The sequence below is a fragment of the Acomys russatus genome, chromosome 31 (assembly GCF_903995435.1).
Source record: "Acomys russatus chromosome 31, mAcoRus1.1, whole genome shotgun sequence".
NCBI lineage: Eukaryota > Metazoa > Chordata > Mammalia > Rodentia > Muridae > Acomys > Acomys russatus.
Genome location: NC_067167.1, coordinates 41,068,207 through 41,084,035, shown reverse-complemented (window position 1 = coordinate 41,084,035; position 15,829 = coordinate 41,068,207). Strand labels below are relative to the sequence as shown.

The window sequence follows — 15,829 nt, the reverse complement described above, 5'->3', positions numbered from 1 at the left end:
TACTAAAATTGCCACTATTAATGAAAGTAGCTATATACAAAATGTACCTAAGATTTAGACTCTCACTCTCACCATGATAATGTCTTTAAATGTTGCTTTTTTAAAAATTTTTTATTAATTTATTCTTGTTACATCTCAATGGTTATCCCATCCCTTGTATCCTCCCATTCTTCCCTCCCTCCCACTTTCCCCTTATTCCCCTCCCCTATGACTGTTCCTGAGGGGGATTTCCTCCCCCTGTATATGCTCATAGGGTATCAAGTCTCTTCTTGGTAACCTGCTGTTTTTCCTCTGAGTGCCACCAGGTCAGAATTCCTGAAATTTGTGGACAAATGGATTGAGCTAGAAATGATCATAATGAGTGAGTTAACACAGAAGCAGAAAGACTCAAATGGTATATACTCACTTATATCTGCATACTAGCTCTCAAGGGGCATGTCCCACGAAAGCCTTCACTTACCAGGAAACTGGGACACAGGGGAGGACATCCTATTGGGACTCCACATGGGAGAATAGCAAAGTAAAAGGATCCAGAGGGTCCTAGAAACCTACAAGTAGAACATTATGATAGGCAGATTTGGGCCCAGGGGTCCCGCTCAAACTAAGGCACCAGCCAAGGACAATACTTAGGCGGTAAACTTTAAACCCCTACCCAGATCTAGCCAATGGTCAGAACATTCTCCACAGTTGAGTGGAGAGTGGGGTATGACTTTCATACGAACTCTGGTGCTTCATAAATGTTGCATTTTCATTCTGAGGCCTTAGCTTTATTTAGTTTTCCCAATCCAACTAGAACATGAGTGTGTATGGACCTTTACTATAGTAAATATTTATATTATATATTATATATGCAAATTAAATATGAGACATAGATTTATATGTGTAATATGTATATATAATTTTACTGCTATAAAACACATTTCCATCCAAGCCAGTACAATATTTTGCCATATCCATATAAAAATTAATGTTTGAATATATAGCAAATTGTAATATAAAGATGATGTTTTCTTATTTTATAGGCTTGAATCAAAGGAGCCATTCCTGTCTGTTGGGTGAGTCTGCAAATAAATGTTTTAAATGAGAATTTTAATTTAAATTAGCAGGGCTACATAAGTGACATTTCTAATCATGTAGCGTCGTATCTGCAATCATTGCCCGCCATTTCCAGAAAGGCGATGCTAGCTTTGTTTCATAGAGACTTATCTGAAACGCTCCTGAAGCTGTTTTGTGACGTCATGCAGTCCTCTAACGTCATGCATTCTTAGGCTGTTAAAACTGAGAATGAGCAGTGTTGTATCTTTTTTGGTGTGTTGAATAATCCTTTGTTTTTTACACAAATATGCTATGCAAGGACAGCACTTGCTTAGCAATACAATACATGCATTAAAAAGTAGAAAACTGTTGTCATGTCTTAATTGACCCAGGAAAAGGTACAATGCTGCAGCCACTGTGTACGTGCTGAGTGATCAGACACCTGCAATGGGAACACAATGTGAAATGCTCAGATCAACTTTTTTAAAAATTTCGTTTTGTTCACAGTTCTAGAGTATTCTATTATCCACTGAACAACATGGTTCCCAAATCTCTTCCGCTCATCAAAGCTTTTCAGTGAGCCTTTCACCTCTTGAAAAATCAAAATGATTGTTAGGGCAGGTTAAAAATGGAGCAGATGTATTTTATTATAGAATTTCATGAAAAAGTAAAGATCAAGTTGGTCTTATGATTAAAAAATCATTGCAGATTACTTCTGTCCTGCTTTGGTCATCAGCCCCTATTGTTAACAATCTGTAACCACAAAGAAATCCTATTTGGATGCATACTTGTCTGACTTCCAGTCAAGAGTGCTGAAATAGCTTTGCTTCATGCCTCACTTAATAATGTATCTGCAGCCTTTTCTGTTTGCATTACTTTAGACAGATCCATCTTTTTATAGTACACCTCTCTTGAACAAAGAACGATCCTAAGCAATCTTTGTTTTAAGCTTATCAAGTGTTTAGTGCTCAGCATTTCAGTAAGGAGACGAAGCTATCCCTAATAAGCATATTGTGTAACTTAGCAAATGCTCCATGTGGGAATATTGGCATAGTACTAACTGTATATTGCTGTTTCCTGCATATGTCTTAAAGGTAAAATGTTCTTGCTAATTGAATATTGTAACTAATAAATATCTCCATTTCCCTATGAGATCATTATTTTAAATAATATTTTTTAAAGTATACATGTATGCCTTTCCTGCCTCTGCCTAATAAAATCTTTTGATCTTGTAACCTAAAAGATATCAAAAAGTCTGTAAAAACAAATTTGGATTTATGAATTAATTTATAGGCACAAAATGAAACAAATAAATGCATGTCTACAGTTAGATAAATTAGTTGACACATAGATATGCAATGTTGAATTTACCCCACATATGTTTACTTTGCTTTCAATAAAACGCATGTAAATCATGTTAGCAAAAATCCCCCAAATATTGCATATTGTAATCCATCATCTATCAGTATATAAAAATATCTGTCAATATGTGTTCACAAAGTATCCTTGGCTCTCTTAGTTTCAGCAAGTTGCTGCTAGCTGCATTCTTTAGATAACTTCTTGAACTCTTTTGAATCAGGTTCTAATATGAAACCTGAAGATTAAGGAATATATTTGGAATTAATAGTTAATACTATTCTTGGCACACATGAATTGTTCACAAATGTCAGCTTTTGTTACAGTTCTTCAGGATATATATGACAAGTTCTCTTAAAAAACAAACAAAACAAAACAAAACTCAATCAGTTATCACTGCAACATCTCAGAGAACAATATTATATATATATATATATATATATATATATATATATATATATATATATATATATATCAGTTCTTTGAGTCACATGTATAAACCCAAAGCAATAGAAGAAATACACATGCATATACACTCATTTAATATGCATGAATAATATAAATTCATAACATTAAACATCTGTAGATATAATTTTAAGTAAAACAAAATAACATTATTACTCATATTTCTTTGCAACATTAAATTACCGATTTTTAATCATTTTTAGGATATTAAATTTTAGAAAAATTAATTAAACTTGGCTTTCAAATACTTCACTTTATAAGCCATTAAATAAATAGCGATTATCGAAAAGAAACTTAGAGATAATAAGAGTCAAGTTTGCTTTTAGAGCAATAAGAGCAAAATGATTGTCTCCAGTAACAGTCTTAGAAAAAAATTTAATTAAACAAAGTCTTGCCTTTTAAAACCTTCCCAGCATCTTCAAATGTAGCATGATTATGAGAGGGAAAGGCTCCTGCTACTACAGGAAGTTTGACGTCCACTTTGTTGAGAGAGAAGGATCTTTCAAGAAGACCCATAAATTCTCCTCAGGTGCAAGCACTGGGACTGTTGACACTTTGAGACCCTTAGACTCTTTTAAAGTACATTCAATAGAGAAAAAGAAAATTTTCCATTTGAGTTATTTCCTCTTACCCTCTCAGAATGAAGCAGACATTCCTAAAATGCTTTTATTATGAGACAATGTATTAAACTTCCAGCTGGCGAGTTTTTTCATGAGTATCTTTACTTTGAGGATGATGATTAGATGGGTAAAGTTTTCCATGCCTATTTCACTATGTTAGAATAATTTCTAAAGCTCTGGACAATCTAAAAGTTATGCTGATATATATCAGAAAATTTAATGTTATTTTTGAGCTTTGGTTGGGAAACGTGCAAACAATGCACCAAAGATAAAAATACAAGAACTTGTGTATTTCTCTCTTTTATATAATAGGTTGTATGAATGAGCTTATCAAGGCCAGTCATACCTGGACCTCTGTGACTCATAGATGCACACGAGCTGTTTGACTAAGTCTAAACTACAGAGCTAAATGATATTGGGATAGGAGAATTCATTATATACCCAAAACTGACCACAAGAAGCTAGTAGCTAGGTTTCATTAAATGGTGCTCCTTGAAAAATGGCCCCACATTATGAGAGCTCAGTTAAACCTTGAAATTCTTATTGAATTCAAGAATATTATTCTGAGCTTTATAGGCAATCTTTATAGGTATTTCAAATCATAATGCTATTAGCTGCATGTTTTAAGAACCCAAACTCTGTGAATTGATTCTCTTATCTGAGTGCCATCTTGGCATTTTTAGGTAACTTCGAAATCTGGTTTAACTCCTCTGAGTCTGTTTTCACCCTATGGTACTCTATAATCCACATGGTTATGATGAAACAGGAAACAGGAAACAAATACAAGTTTTTATTAATATTTTGTGAAATGATAAATTAAGGTATTTCCCCAAGAGGTACGTTTTACTGAGTCATAGAAACTCTAAGTGATAAAATCCAAGTATCTGGATGTTACATCAGGGCCGTGATGAGACTGACTCATGAGAAGAGGAGCTCAACAAAGAATCAGATTAGCATAGACATTTTCATAGTGTGCATAGAGTCTCTGAGGGATGCAGTCAAGGAAAAACAAGACACATCATAAAAAGACGAAGTCCAAACAAATATATCAGATTTATGTATAGTATGGATGTCATACTGAACCTTCATAATAGAAATGTGGACAGTAGGAAACTATGCTGACTTCAGGTTTTCATCAAGGCAAAGCCTAATGGAAAAATAGAATTACACAAATGTCTGCTTGTTTTTTAATAAGTAAGAAGTTTTACAAATTTTAGAATTTAAAACCATTGAGCAGAATATTTGGAAAATTTTCAAGATACAAATGGAAGCTATTTTCATGTTTAAGGGGAGATAAACTGTTAGTACAGTTGTGTTGAAAATGACATTTTGAGGAGAAAATATCTGGTAGGTGGCAGGAGAGATGTCATCGTGCTAAGCCCAACATATATTAGCAAACTTGAAAGGTTCAAAACAGTCAAACAAACAAACAAAAACAAAAAGCAAACCAAAACAGCAGCAGCAGCAGCAACAGCAACAACAAGGAGAAACCAAAGATTAGCAGAAATTAAAGCATACAATGTATTTTTCATGAGCACGGGCCTGCCTTTTTGTTTTAGCTTAAGAGTGATATTTTCTAAAAGGATGATGCCGAGGATCACTTAGAACTAACTACAATACTTTAGAGATGGCTTGAAAACACATAAGATAGAAATAAATGTTGAAACAGTGAAAATGCCTGCAGCAGTCATTTTCTTTGAGGACGTCAGAGTAAGTGTCAATGTGGCAGTTTGTTTTCGTGGTTGGCCTGCACTGAGCCAGGGTAACAGTCTAAGCTATGATCTGGCTGCACTATAGGCACTGAGAGAAGGTTAATTAGCCTCTCTTTAAAACATGACCCTCTTGTATCACGGATGGGCAACTCAGTCCTTGTGTTTTGGTTCTGTGGATAGTGTGGCTATAATTTTCTACATATCTCCAAGGAAAACAGAAATAAAGAGATAAAGCCAATTTTCCTTTCCTAAAAAATATGTTTTCGTTGTTTTATAGACTCAAACAACACTACGACAAAATTAATGATTTCTTTAGTAAGTGCACTGGTTTCATTCTTTCCCAGGGCCCCTTGGGCTACTTCCCTAGAGAGTACACAAAGTTTCCACAGTGCTATTTTTGTCATCTAAAGCAGTTGTGCTTTCAGGCCTGATGCTCCAACTGTAATTTTAATTTATCAACCTGCCACTCAGTGAAATGCTGTAAAAAACATTTGAAAGCTTAAACCCATCATTTATTTCTGCACCTGTCAATGACACTCTTCTGTACTTGTCAAAATCATTTAAACTGCACCATGATGGCATATGAAATATTACCTATAAATTGGATAATCAATCATGTGTGTGCATATTGTGACAGAAGTGTCTTGAAAACATGGGCCCCAGGACCCCATTTTTTAAGTTGCAAGATCTCATTACTCTTCAGTAATAAAACACAGTAGAGTCATCTTAAAGAATCTTCCTCAGTCTCTACAAATAAAAGAAAAATATTGTAAGGTGCAGAGAAGACGATTGTTAGTGAAATGGCTTTTATTTCTTTGGTGAAATTTTCTCCTCAGGGAAAAGGAAATAATTGCAGATTATAGCAGAAAAGAAAATAGCTTCATGGGGAGAGAAAAATGTATAGGATCATTAAGCAGATTTATTTAAGTTCTTTCAGTAAAGGAAGCAATGCTGTACTACTTTATAGCTGATGATATTTCAAAGCAGCATTATCAGCACTTCCAGTACTGTCTAATTTGTTCATGTAATAAAGTGTCACATTAACACAAATGTCATAATCTATATTAGTTCCCCTTTGAGGGTCTGTGTTGTATATTGTAGGAGACTTCTCCCTTACAAAAACTGAGATGAGATTGATGTTCATCGCTGGGGAGAGAGGGGGTTGGGGGAGAGGGGAGAGGGAGGAGGGCGAGGGAGAGAGAGAGGAGCGAGGAGGCGAGAGAGAGGAGAGAGCGAGAGGACTGAGGAGAGGAGAGGAGACGGACGATGAGAGGAGAGAGAGGAGGAGAGGAGAGAGGGAGAGAGGGGAGAGGAGAGGAGAGAGGAGAGAGAGAGAGAGAGAGAGAGAGAGAGACAGCCAGGATATTATATGCTATGTGTCTGTCTATGATAAAATATTGTCAGAATTGTAAACTTAAATAACATTGACCAATGCTCAAACTATGGCACCAGCCAAGGACAATACATGCAGTAAACTTTGAACTTCTACTAAGATCTACCCAATGGACAGGACATTCTCCACAATTGAGTGGAGAGTGGGGTCTGACTTTCACACAAACTCTGGTGCCCCATATTTGATCACGTCCCCTGGATGGGGAGACCTGGTGGCACTCAGAGGAAGGATAGCAGGCTACCAAGTAGAGACTTGATACCCTATGAGCATATACAGAGGGAGGTAATCCCCCTCAGGAACAATCATAGGGGAGGGGAGTAAGGGGAAAATAGGAGGGAGGGAGGAATGGGAGGATACAAGGGATGGGATAACCATTGAGATGTAACAAGAATAAATTAATAAAATATAAAAAATAAAAAATTGGCCAAATAATTTAACTTCTGAACGCCATTGGGTAGCATCATTACCAGATAACAATGTTAAAAGAGTGAAGCTTGAAGTCTGTGGAGGCCTGGGGGACACTTTGTACCATACAATTATAAATCAATTCACAATTTACTGACAAGAAATTCTTATACATAAGAAAACAGGAAGAATATTTAAAATGTATAAGATCTTACTCTTGAGAAGAACAAAATAAGTAGTGCTATGGAACCAAATTAATATAGTCAGAGCTGTAAGATGTAGACAGATTTATAACCACTATCTTGCTACTGCTACCAGCACCTTTTCTCGGGTTGGGAATTGGTTTTATTCTAGGCTGCTTTGCTGTTCTTTTCCAGGCATACAAATTAAACTGATAGTCTTGCAATGCTCTTTCCAAGAGCTTTCCCACCAACCCCTAATCATGAGCCTTTTCAGATATATGGCACACTGGAAAAGGCAGTGTCACTAATGACAGAAATACTGTATATGAACAAATATATTTCGATGTTGTGTATGGAGATAATACATGGAGAACCTAGTCTCTTCGAAATATAAAAATCTTATTTTCACATATTTTCTTTTAAAAAGAACATGCATTCACAAGGAGATAGAGTAAGAAGTAAAGAGGATTTCATTCATTTATCTACCTTCAACTCATGTTAAAGGAAAGAAAACTAGTAAATCCCATTTGAAAAGATAATCCTCCTCCTGCCTTCATGGAACACACTCATAATCAACTATCCAGCTGAATTCCAGATGATTACATAAATCTCTTCTAGCAACAGAAGTAACACTCACAGCACAAGGACCCGAAGGTCAGTTGTCCTTTACTTTTGTTAGCCAGTGACTGCTGGGTCTCGTGCAGATAAAACGCTTGTCATAGCTCCTCCTGTTGTAACGCTGAGCTGCTGAGATTGGTCATATCCATCAAGACACAGATCTTCAGCTGCAGGACATAAAGCTGATCCTGGGGCTTCTGTGGAGGAGCAGGTGACTCCTTGGATTAAAGCCCTCTATGCGGTCTTCTGGTTCACATTGTCACTGGATCATCATAAATGTCTAAGTGGTCCTGTTAGTCATTCAGGAAAATTACGTATTGGAAGGTAATGACTGTTTTTGTTGTTGTTGTTGTTGTTGTTGTTGAGGCATTGTGCATTGAATATTTTCACTATAAAATTGTTAAGAAAATGTTAAAGACTCATTTCCAAATGGTATTTTGCTCATTCCACAAAACGACTGATGTGTCATCAATCTCAAGACGTGGCCTTTTCAGTATTGTTAATAACATTTTGAAAGCACAGAAATGCCTTTTGATTCAAATGATTCTTTGCTGAATTCTGGAGAACATATTAGTTATGCAGTACAACCAAGGGCTCCCAAATATTAGCCAAATCCAGGGAGCACTTGTGCCTCAAGAACTTCTTAGGGCACACACATTCACAGAGGGACTTGGGAAGAATGTCCAGCTCTGCCAGTCTTGATGGTCTCCTTGGAAGGTTCCTGAACATTCTGGGTCCTTCCTTCCCCCCTATTCTTCCATACCACTCTCCTTTAAGAGTCCAGCAGTGAGTCTCAACATCTGTACTGATCCCTGATGGGTGAAGTCTTTCAGAGGACATCTATGTTGGGCTAATATCCACTTATATGTGAGTATATCCCATACATGTCTTTCTGGATCTGGTTACATGGATTTTAGGGCTGGGTAGTAATCCATTGTGTAAATGTACCACAGTTTGTAAAGGGCCTTTTTTTTTTTTTTTTTTTAAATCTGAGATCAGCTCCTGGACAGGGGCAAGCCACTGTAGAGAGCTCCCCCAGGCTAATGTAAACTTCCACCTTCTTGCCTTAAAAGCTGGTGGTAAGGCTCTGGGTCTGATAACTTATTTGTGAATCTACAGGGAAATAAGAGAGAGAGAGAGAGAGAGAGAGAGAGAGAGAGAGAGAGAGAGAGAGAGAGAGAGAGAGAGAGAGAGAGAGAGAGAGAACATATACATACAAGCATCCAAGAGGAGAAGGTGGTGAAGTTAAAACTGTCATTCTTGTTTATTGTCTGGTAACTGCTTTCACACTTCTGAGACTAGTCTCTCTACATAAGAAAAGGAATTGCCTCATAGTCAAAAAAGCCAACTATTCACAAAAACAGATGAATTTAAAAATACAACATGTGAAACCTACAAGTAGAACATTATGATAGGCAGATTTGGGCCCAGGGGTCCCGCTCAAACTAAGGCACCAGCCAAGGACAATACAGGCGGTAAACTTTAAACCCCTACCCAGATCTAGCCAATGGTCAGAACAGTCTCCACAGTTGAGTGGTTACCAAGAAGAGACTTGATATCCTATGAGCATATATAGGGGGAACAGTCATAGGGGAGGGGAATAAGGGGAAAATGGGAGGGAGGGAAGAATGGGAGGATACAAGGGATGGGATAACCATTGAGATGTAACAAGAATAAATTAATAGAAAAAATACAACATGTTTTTTCATTGAAACTAAATATGTCTTATCTCTGTATCCATCACATAAGCTCATAGAGATTTCAGAATGACAAACAGTAACAAGGTTTAAAGGTTAACAGGATCCAAGAAGTTAGAAGAATATATATATTTTCAGTTAAGACTGACCTAGAACATTTTCAAGCTAACTCCTAGTTTATAGTGAGCTCAAGACAATAATTTTATCTGCCTTTCATTCCATGATACAATATAAATTTAGAGTGAAGGTATTTTATGCCATAAACTGATAAGACATAAAGGACTTAGAATGAAGCAGTTTATATATTTTGACATTAAGGTTTGTGCTTAATTTAGACATTTTTGGTAGCCACATTATATTTTGGTCCATAAAGTTTAAACTAACTTGTATAAACTTAAGGTATACATCAAGAGTCATGGTGCCATCTCTAGAGTGAAAAGCTTATCTTGGCCATAAGTCTGTTTCAGGCCTGTCTCCTAGTGAGGCAACTGGAGGGCCACAAAAGCATTTACTGCAACCATAAACTTGCAATCAACTATTTAACTTTTTAACTTCTAAAATCGTTTGAATCAAATAAGGAATTCCATAATCAGGAATTAATTCATCTGAACAGCACTGTGTCTTCATAAGGATCCCATAGGAAGTCTATCTAATCAGCGTGGATAAATGCGCAGAAAGTGAGGGTTCACACCATGCCAGGTTTTTTGAGAGACGCAGAAGCCCAGAGAAGCAGGCATGTTAGATATTGGAGGCAAGTCTGGAGTGAATCGCAGTATAGACCTTCCAGAAGGCCCACATGCCTACTGACTTCCCCCAGGACAATGGCTCTTGGCATTACACATCCATGTAAACCTTCTTTTTTTCTTGGATTAATTTTTTTACCACATCTCATTCAAAACAAGTCCTTAGGCGCTATAGGCCACATACAGCGCTGAACTGAACAGGATGCCTGTGAGTGAATGCAGCAGCAGACAACTCTTGGCTACAACTTCCCCTCAGCACCAGCTAGAAGAACGTAAAAGGCAAAACACTTAAGAACACATTTCTTCCAGATCTTGGCTAAATTATCATATCACATGGGCTAAAATATTCCAATGAAGTGTGTTATACAGCTCACCTAGATACTAAAAATCTTAAAATGCTTTTTAGAAGTGAGCCATTCCAGGGAGGCAATTTAACGGAAATCTGTAAATCAGGAGCCAGGATTGTCTGTATTAGTCTCTGGTGGCAGGCTAAGCGCTCCAGCTGCTAACAGGAGGCTGCCAGGACACAGATAAGGGAGTGCTTCATAAAACAAAGCAACCATCCCCATTTCTGTTCCTTAGGCTTTCATTGTGGGTTTAAAGCTCAAGAGAAAATATGTGATAGTACTGCTGGCTTTTGTGCAAGGAACAACTATCCAATTTCATCAAGGACTTAAATTTCTTGTTTAGTGGGCATGGAGTATGTAAAAATGCTATGTGCTAACTAACAATAAGAACTGCTGGCACCAATCCATGAGAAGGAATTGTTTCCTGCTAAAACATGCAGACTTCCGTCCATATTGTAATAATCATAAACAAAAACTCTTATTATAGTATAAGTTAGTGGAGAATGTAAAGATTTTGTTAACAATATTATAAGAATGATACTAAAATACATTTTGATAAGTATCTACTATGATCTCTTTTTTGTAGTTCATATTACTTTTTAAAGTAGTTAAAATCATTTAACATATAAATCTCAAATATACAAACCAGAGTTTGAAAATAAGTGGTTATTTTGGTACCATTCCATTCTTTTTTTTTTTTTCTACTTTTTTTTTTTATTAATTTATTCTTGTTACATCTCAATGGTTATCCCATCCCTTGTATCCTCCCATTCTTCCCTCCCTCCCATTTTCCCCTTATTCCCCTCCCCTATGACTGTGACTGAGGGGGATTTCCTCCCCCTGTATATTCTCATAGGGTATCAAGTCTCTTCTTGGCAACCTGCTGTCCTTCCTCTGAGTGCCTCCAGGTCTCTCCCTCCAGGGGACATGGTCAAATGTGAGGCACCAGAGTACATGAGAAAGTCATATCACACTCTCCAGTCAACTGTGGAGAATGTTCTGGCCATTGGCTAGATCTGGGAAGGGGTTTAAAGTTTACCGCCTGTATTGTCCTTGGCTGGTGCCTTAGTTTGAACAGGACCCCTGGGCCCAAATCTGCCTATCATATTGTTCTACTTATAGGTTTCTAGGACCCTCTGGATCCTTCTACTTTGCTATTCTCCCATGCTTCTCTCATCTAGAGTCCCAATAGGATGTCCCAGCTTACCATTCCATTCTTATTTGTGTGTATGCATGCACGTGTTCATGCTTGTGTGTACATGCATTGTATGTGTGGATACATATTTTCACATATGTGTGTTTTCAGCACATGTGTGTGAGTGTCCATGCACATGAGTATGTTTGCATGTGAAGGTTTAGGTTGATGTCTGGATCATCCTCCATTGCTCTTCCATTTTATTCACCTACATAAGGTCAGATCCAGAGTTCCGCACCTTAGCTAGTCTTGCTGGCCAGCCAGGTCTAGGGATCCCTTTTCCCTGGTCTTCTGAGGCTGCCACTATAGGCAGGCTGCCACGCCCCCAGGAATTTATTGCATTTTGATGATTTTGGAAAAGCTGTTCTCTCATACAAACAGCAACTCATTTCATTCTAATTGAAGTGTCTTTGACAGGATCCTGGTTGATTTCAGAATAACATTTATTAATGCCAAAATCTCCTGAATTATATTGGTCAAAGTGAAGCAAACTTGGAAAAACCTTCTCAGAGACACAGTTTCAGCGGAAGTTTGACAGTGTATTAGTAAAACAACCCGTCCCAAAAAAAATCCAAAAAAACCACAAAAGACACATTCAATGGAAGAGACAGCCAGAGCAGTGAGAGAGTTTATAGTCCATACAACACTTTTTGTTCAAAGACTTGGGTTTTAATGTCACATAAAAGGTGCATTAAGGATTATTTGCATAATATTAGCTTTTTGCCTCATTCTTGTAACATGGGCTTCCTCATCTATGCTTTGTCATGCGTAGCTCTACACACCACCTTGTTTATTATGCGTCTTATTAGCATCTTGACTCTTTACCCAAGGAAGCACATTCTGTTGTAAGGAGCCACAAGCCACCTTCCGACACGCTGTGGTCCCTCTGCTGGTGACCCAGGGCCCCCTCAAGCACTGGTATTTTCTCACAAGTTCATTTCATAGGCTAATGGGTCTTCGTGACCGCTTTCTCTGTCCTGTAACCCCGTTTTAGTAAGGTATTACTTAGTAACTCCTGAAAGAGAGCTAATATAGAGTTGTGAAAATGCAATGGGCCCAAAGCCAGGTGGTTTTCCTCTCTGTTCCGGAGACAGACAGTGGCAACAGCTGTAAGATCAAAAGGAAACTTACAGGAAATAGTGAAAAATGGCTGAAAAGTGGACACACGAAAGGAGCTGGAAAGTATTGACTGTGCTCCAACCTGTTTCACTCTCTCCTTCCCTATCTCCTGACCTCTTGTTTCCCTGATTCCTTTACACTGATTTTTTTCTGTCTTCATTCCCCCCCCCCCTTTCTTTCCTTTCCTCTTCTCCAGTTTGTTTCTCTCTCATCCCCTGTCTTCTCTTCCGGTCCTTCGCTCTTCCTTGGTCTTGCTTTACTTCTTCACTGTTTTGGGAGCTGCTCTCAAGAAGGAAAACCTTTTAATCTCCTTTAAAAGGATATTAGTATGTACATAATTTATATATGTGTATATATAATTTGCTAAGTACCAGAAGTTACAATGAACCCGAACACTCCAACCCACCTTTTTGTTTCACAGTCACAAGCAAAAATCAATCTTCTTGTAATTGACTACAGAAAAACAGGGATAGCCAAAGAAAACAAGCAAAAACCAACCATAGTCTAAAACCAAAACATTCGAAAAGACAGGACCTTTATTTTAACATTAGACCAGGAACATAACTAGCATGGTAAAAGTAAATATACTACAAAGAAACACATGTGTGCCCCTCCATTTAACTGTCAGGCCATTGAAACAACCATCTTGAGAACCAAGAATTTCTTCAAAATACTTTTGATTGGGGAGAAAAATGTCCAACCTGCTGCTAGCCAGAGGTTGGACTTGCTTAGGAATAAACTTAAACTTTGTTCTGACACTTGTCAGGCCCCCTTTCAAGAAAGGCTGAAGAGTTCAGGATCTGGCTGGCAGGCAAAGTGTCTGCCACATTGTGTAACCTACATGAAAGCCAGACAATGCCTGTTAGGGATTTAACCTCTAGTCTCTGGTGGCAGGATAAAAATAATCTTTTAGGAACAACAGTTAGTCTTCTTTGAGGAAATGGATGATCCTCATAGACATACAGACTGAGAAACTCAATTTAGGCCTAAAACCTTGCCACACTGGGCTCCCTTAACCCCAGGTAACACATCGTGAACATGTGTACAATATAAGCATGTACACACACATACATATACATTCACACACGTGTACAAACACATGTAGTAGCATTCCCACCTAGGTTCTTATTGTCTTATTCTGAAATATGACCAACAACCAATTAAGAAAAATATTAACATGGAAGATAATTGCCTCAGAGAAAGTCTAAACTCTATAAAAATAGATGATATAGTGGGATTATAAGCAGAAATGAAATAAAATATTTACAATGAAATCTAAGAATAATAACACCTGAAATAGGAAAGTATATCACATCTTAAAGCATTAATAAAAATTTAGGTACAAAGATGGGAAAACATTCTTAGAAATTAAAATTTATAGAAAAAAATTTAATTAAATAGAAGTTTAAGTTTCTGGAACAGGAATGGAAAATATTGAACTATGTGCTAAGTGCTAGAAACCACACTGAAATGTAAAACCCTAACCTACCCACCTGTTTTTTTTTGTTGTTGTTGTTGTTGTTGTTAATTTAATCTTGTTACATCTCAATGGTTATCCCATCCCTTGTATCCTCCCATTCTTCCCTCCCTCCCATTTTCCCCTTATTCTCCTCCCCTATGACTGTTCCTGAAGAAGATTACCTCCCCCTGTATATGCTCATAGGATATCAAGTCTCTTCTTGGTAACCTGCTGTCCTTCCTCTGAGTGCCACCAGGTCTCCCCCTCCAGGGGACATGGTCAAATGTGAGGCACCAGAGTACATGAGAAAGTCATATCACACTCTCCACTCAACTGTGGAGAATGTTCTGTCCATTGGCTAGATCTGGGTAGGGGTTTAAAGTTTACCGTCTGTATTGTCCTTGGCTGGTGCCTTAGTTTGAACAGGACCCCTGGGCCCAAATCTGCCTATCATATTGTTCTACTTGTAGGTTTCTAGGACCCTCTGGATCCTTCTACTTTGCTATTCTCCCATGCTTCTCTCATCTAGAGTCCTAATAGGATGTCCTCCCCTCTGTCCCAGTTTCATGGTAAGTGAAGGCTTTCGTGGGACATGCCCCTTGGGCTAGTATGCAGATGTAAGTGAGTATATACCATTTGGTTCTTTCTGCTTCTGGGTTAACTCACTCATTATGATCATTTCTAGCTCAATCCATTTATCCACAAATTTCGAGAATTCCTTGTTTTTATTAGCTGAGTAGTATTCCATAGTGTATATGTACCACAGTTTCTTTATCCATTCTTCTACTGATGGACACTTAGGCTGTTTCCATGTTCTGGCTATTATGAATAAGGCTGCTATGAACATGGTTGAGCAAATTTTCTTGTTGTGAGCTGGAGCATCTTCTGGGTATATTCCAAGGAGTGGAATAGCTGGGTCTTGAGGAAGCCCTATTCCCATTTTTCTGAGATAGCACCAGATAGATTTCCAAAGTGGCTGTACTAGTTTGCATTCCCACCAGCAATGAAGGAGTGTTCCTCTCTCCCCACATCCTCACCAGCATGTGGTGTCGCTTGAATTTTTGATCTTAGCCATTCTGATGGGTGTAAGATGGAATCTCAGAATTGTTTTGATTTGCATTTCCCTGATGACTAAGGAGGTTGAGCATTTCTTTAAGTGTTTCTCAGCCATTTGATATTCCTCTGTTGAGAATTCTCTGTTTAGTTTCAAGCCCCATTTCTCAATTGGGTTATTTGGTTTGGTGGTGTTTAATTTCTTGAGTCCTTTATATATTTTGGATATTAGACCTTTGTCAGATGTAGGGTTGGTGAAGCCCTTTTCCCAGTCTGTAGGCCGTTGCTTTGTTCTGTTGACAGTGTCTCCTGCCTTACAGAAGCTTCTCAGCCTCATGAGGTCCCATTTATTAATTGTTGGCGTTAAGGCCTGAGCTGTTGGTGTTCTGTTCAGGAAGTTGACACCTGTGCCAATATGTTCCAGGCTCCT

General features: G+C 37.9%; 1 protein-coding gene across 6 annotated transcripts in view; it reads left to right on the top strand.

Annotated features, from left to right (window-relative positions):
* The window catches only part of Ralyl (RALY RNA binding protein like), a 675,570-nt gene that overhangs the window by 550,230 nt on the left and 109,511 nt on the right, over positions 1-15,829 (top strand). For all 6 annotated transcript variants that reach the window (XM_051139878.1, XM_051139880.1, XM_051139877.1 and 3 more), the window contains one exon: positions 1,023-1,055. In XM_051139878.1, coding sequence (XP_050995835.1) covers positions 1,023-1,055 — 33 coding nt within the window. The remainder of the gene's footprint in view (positions 1-1,022; positions 1,056-15,829) is intronic.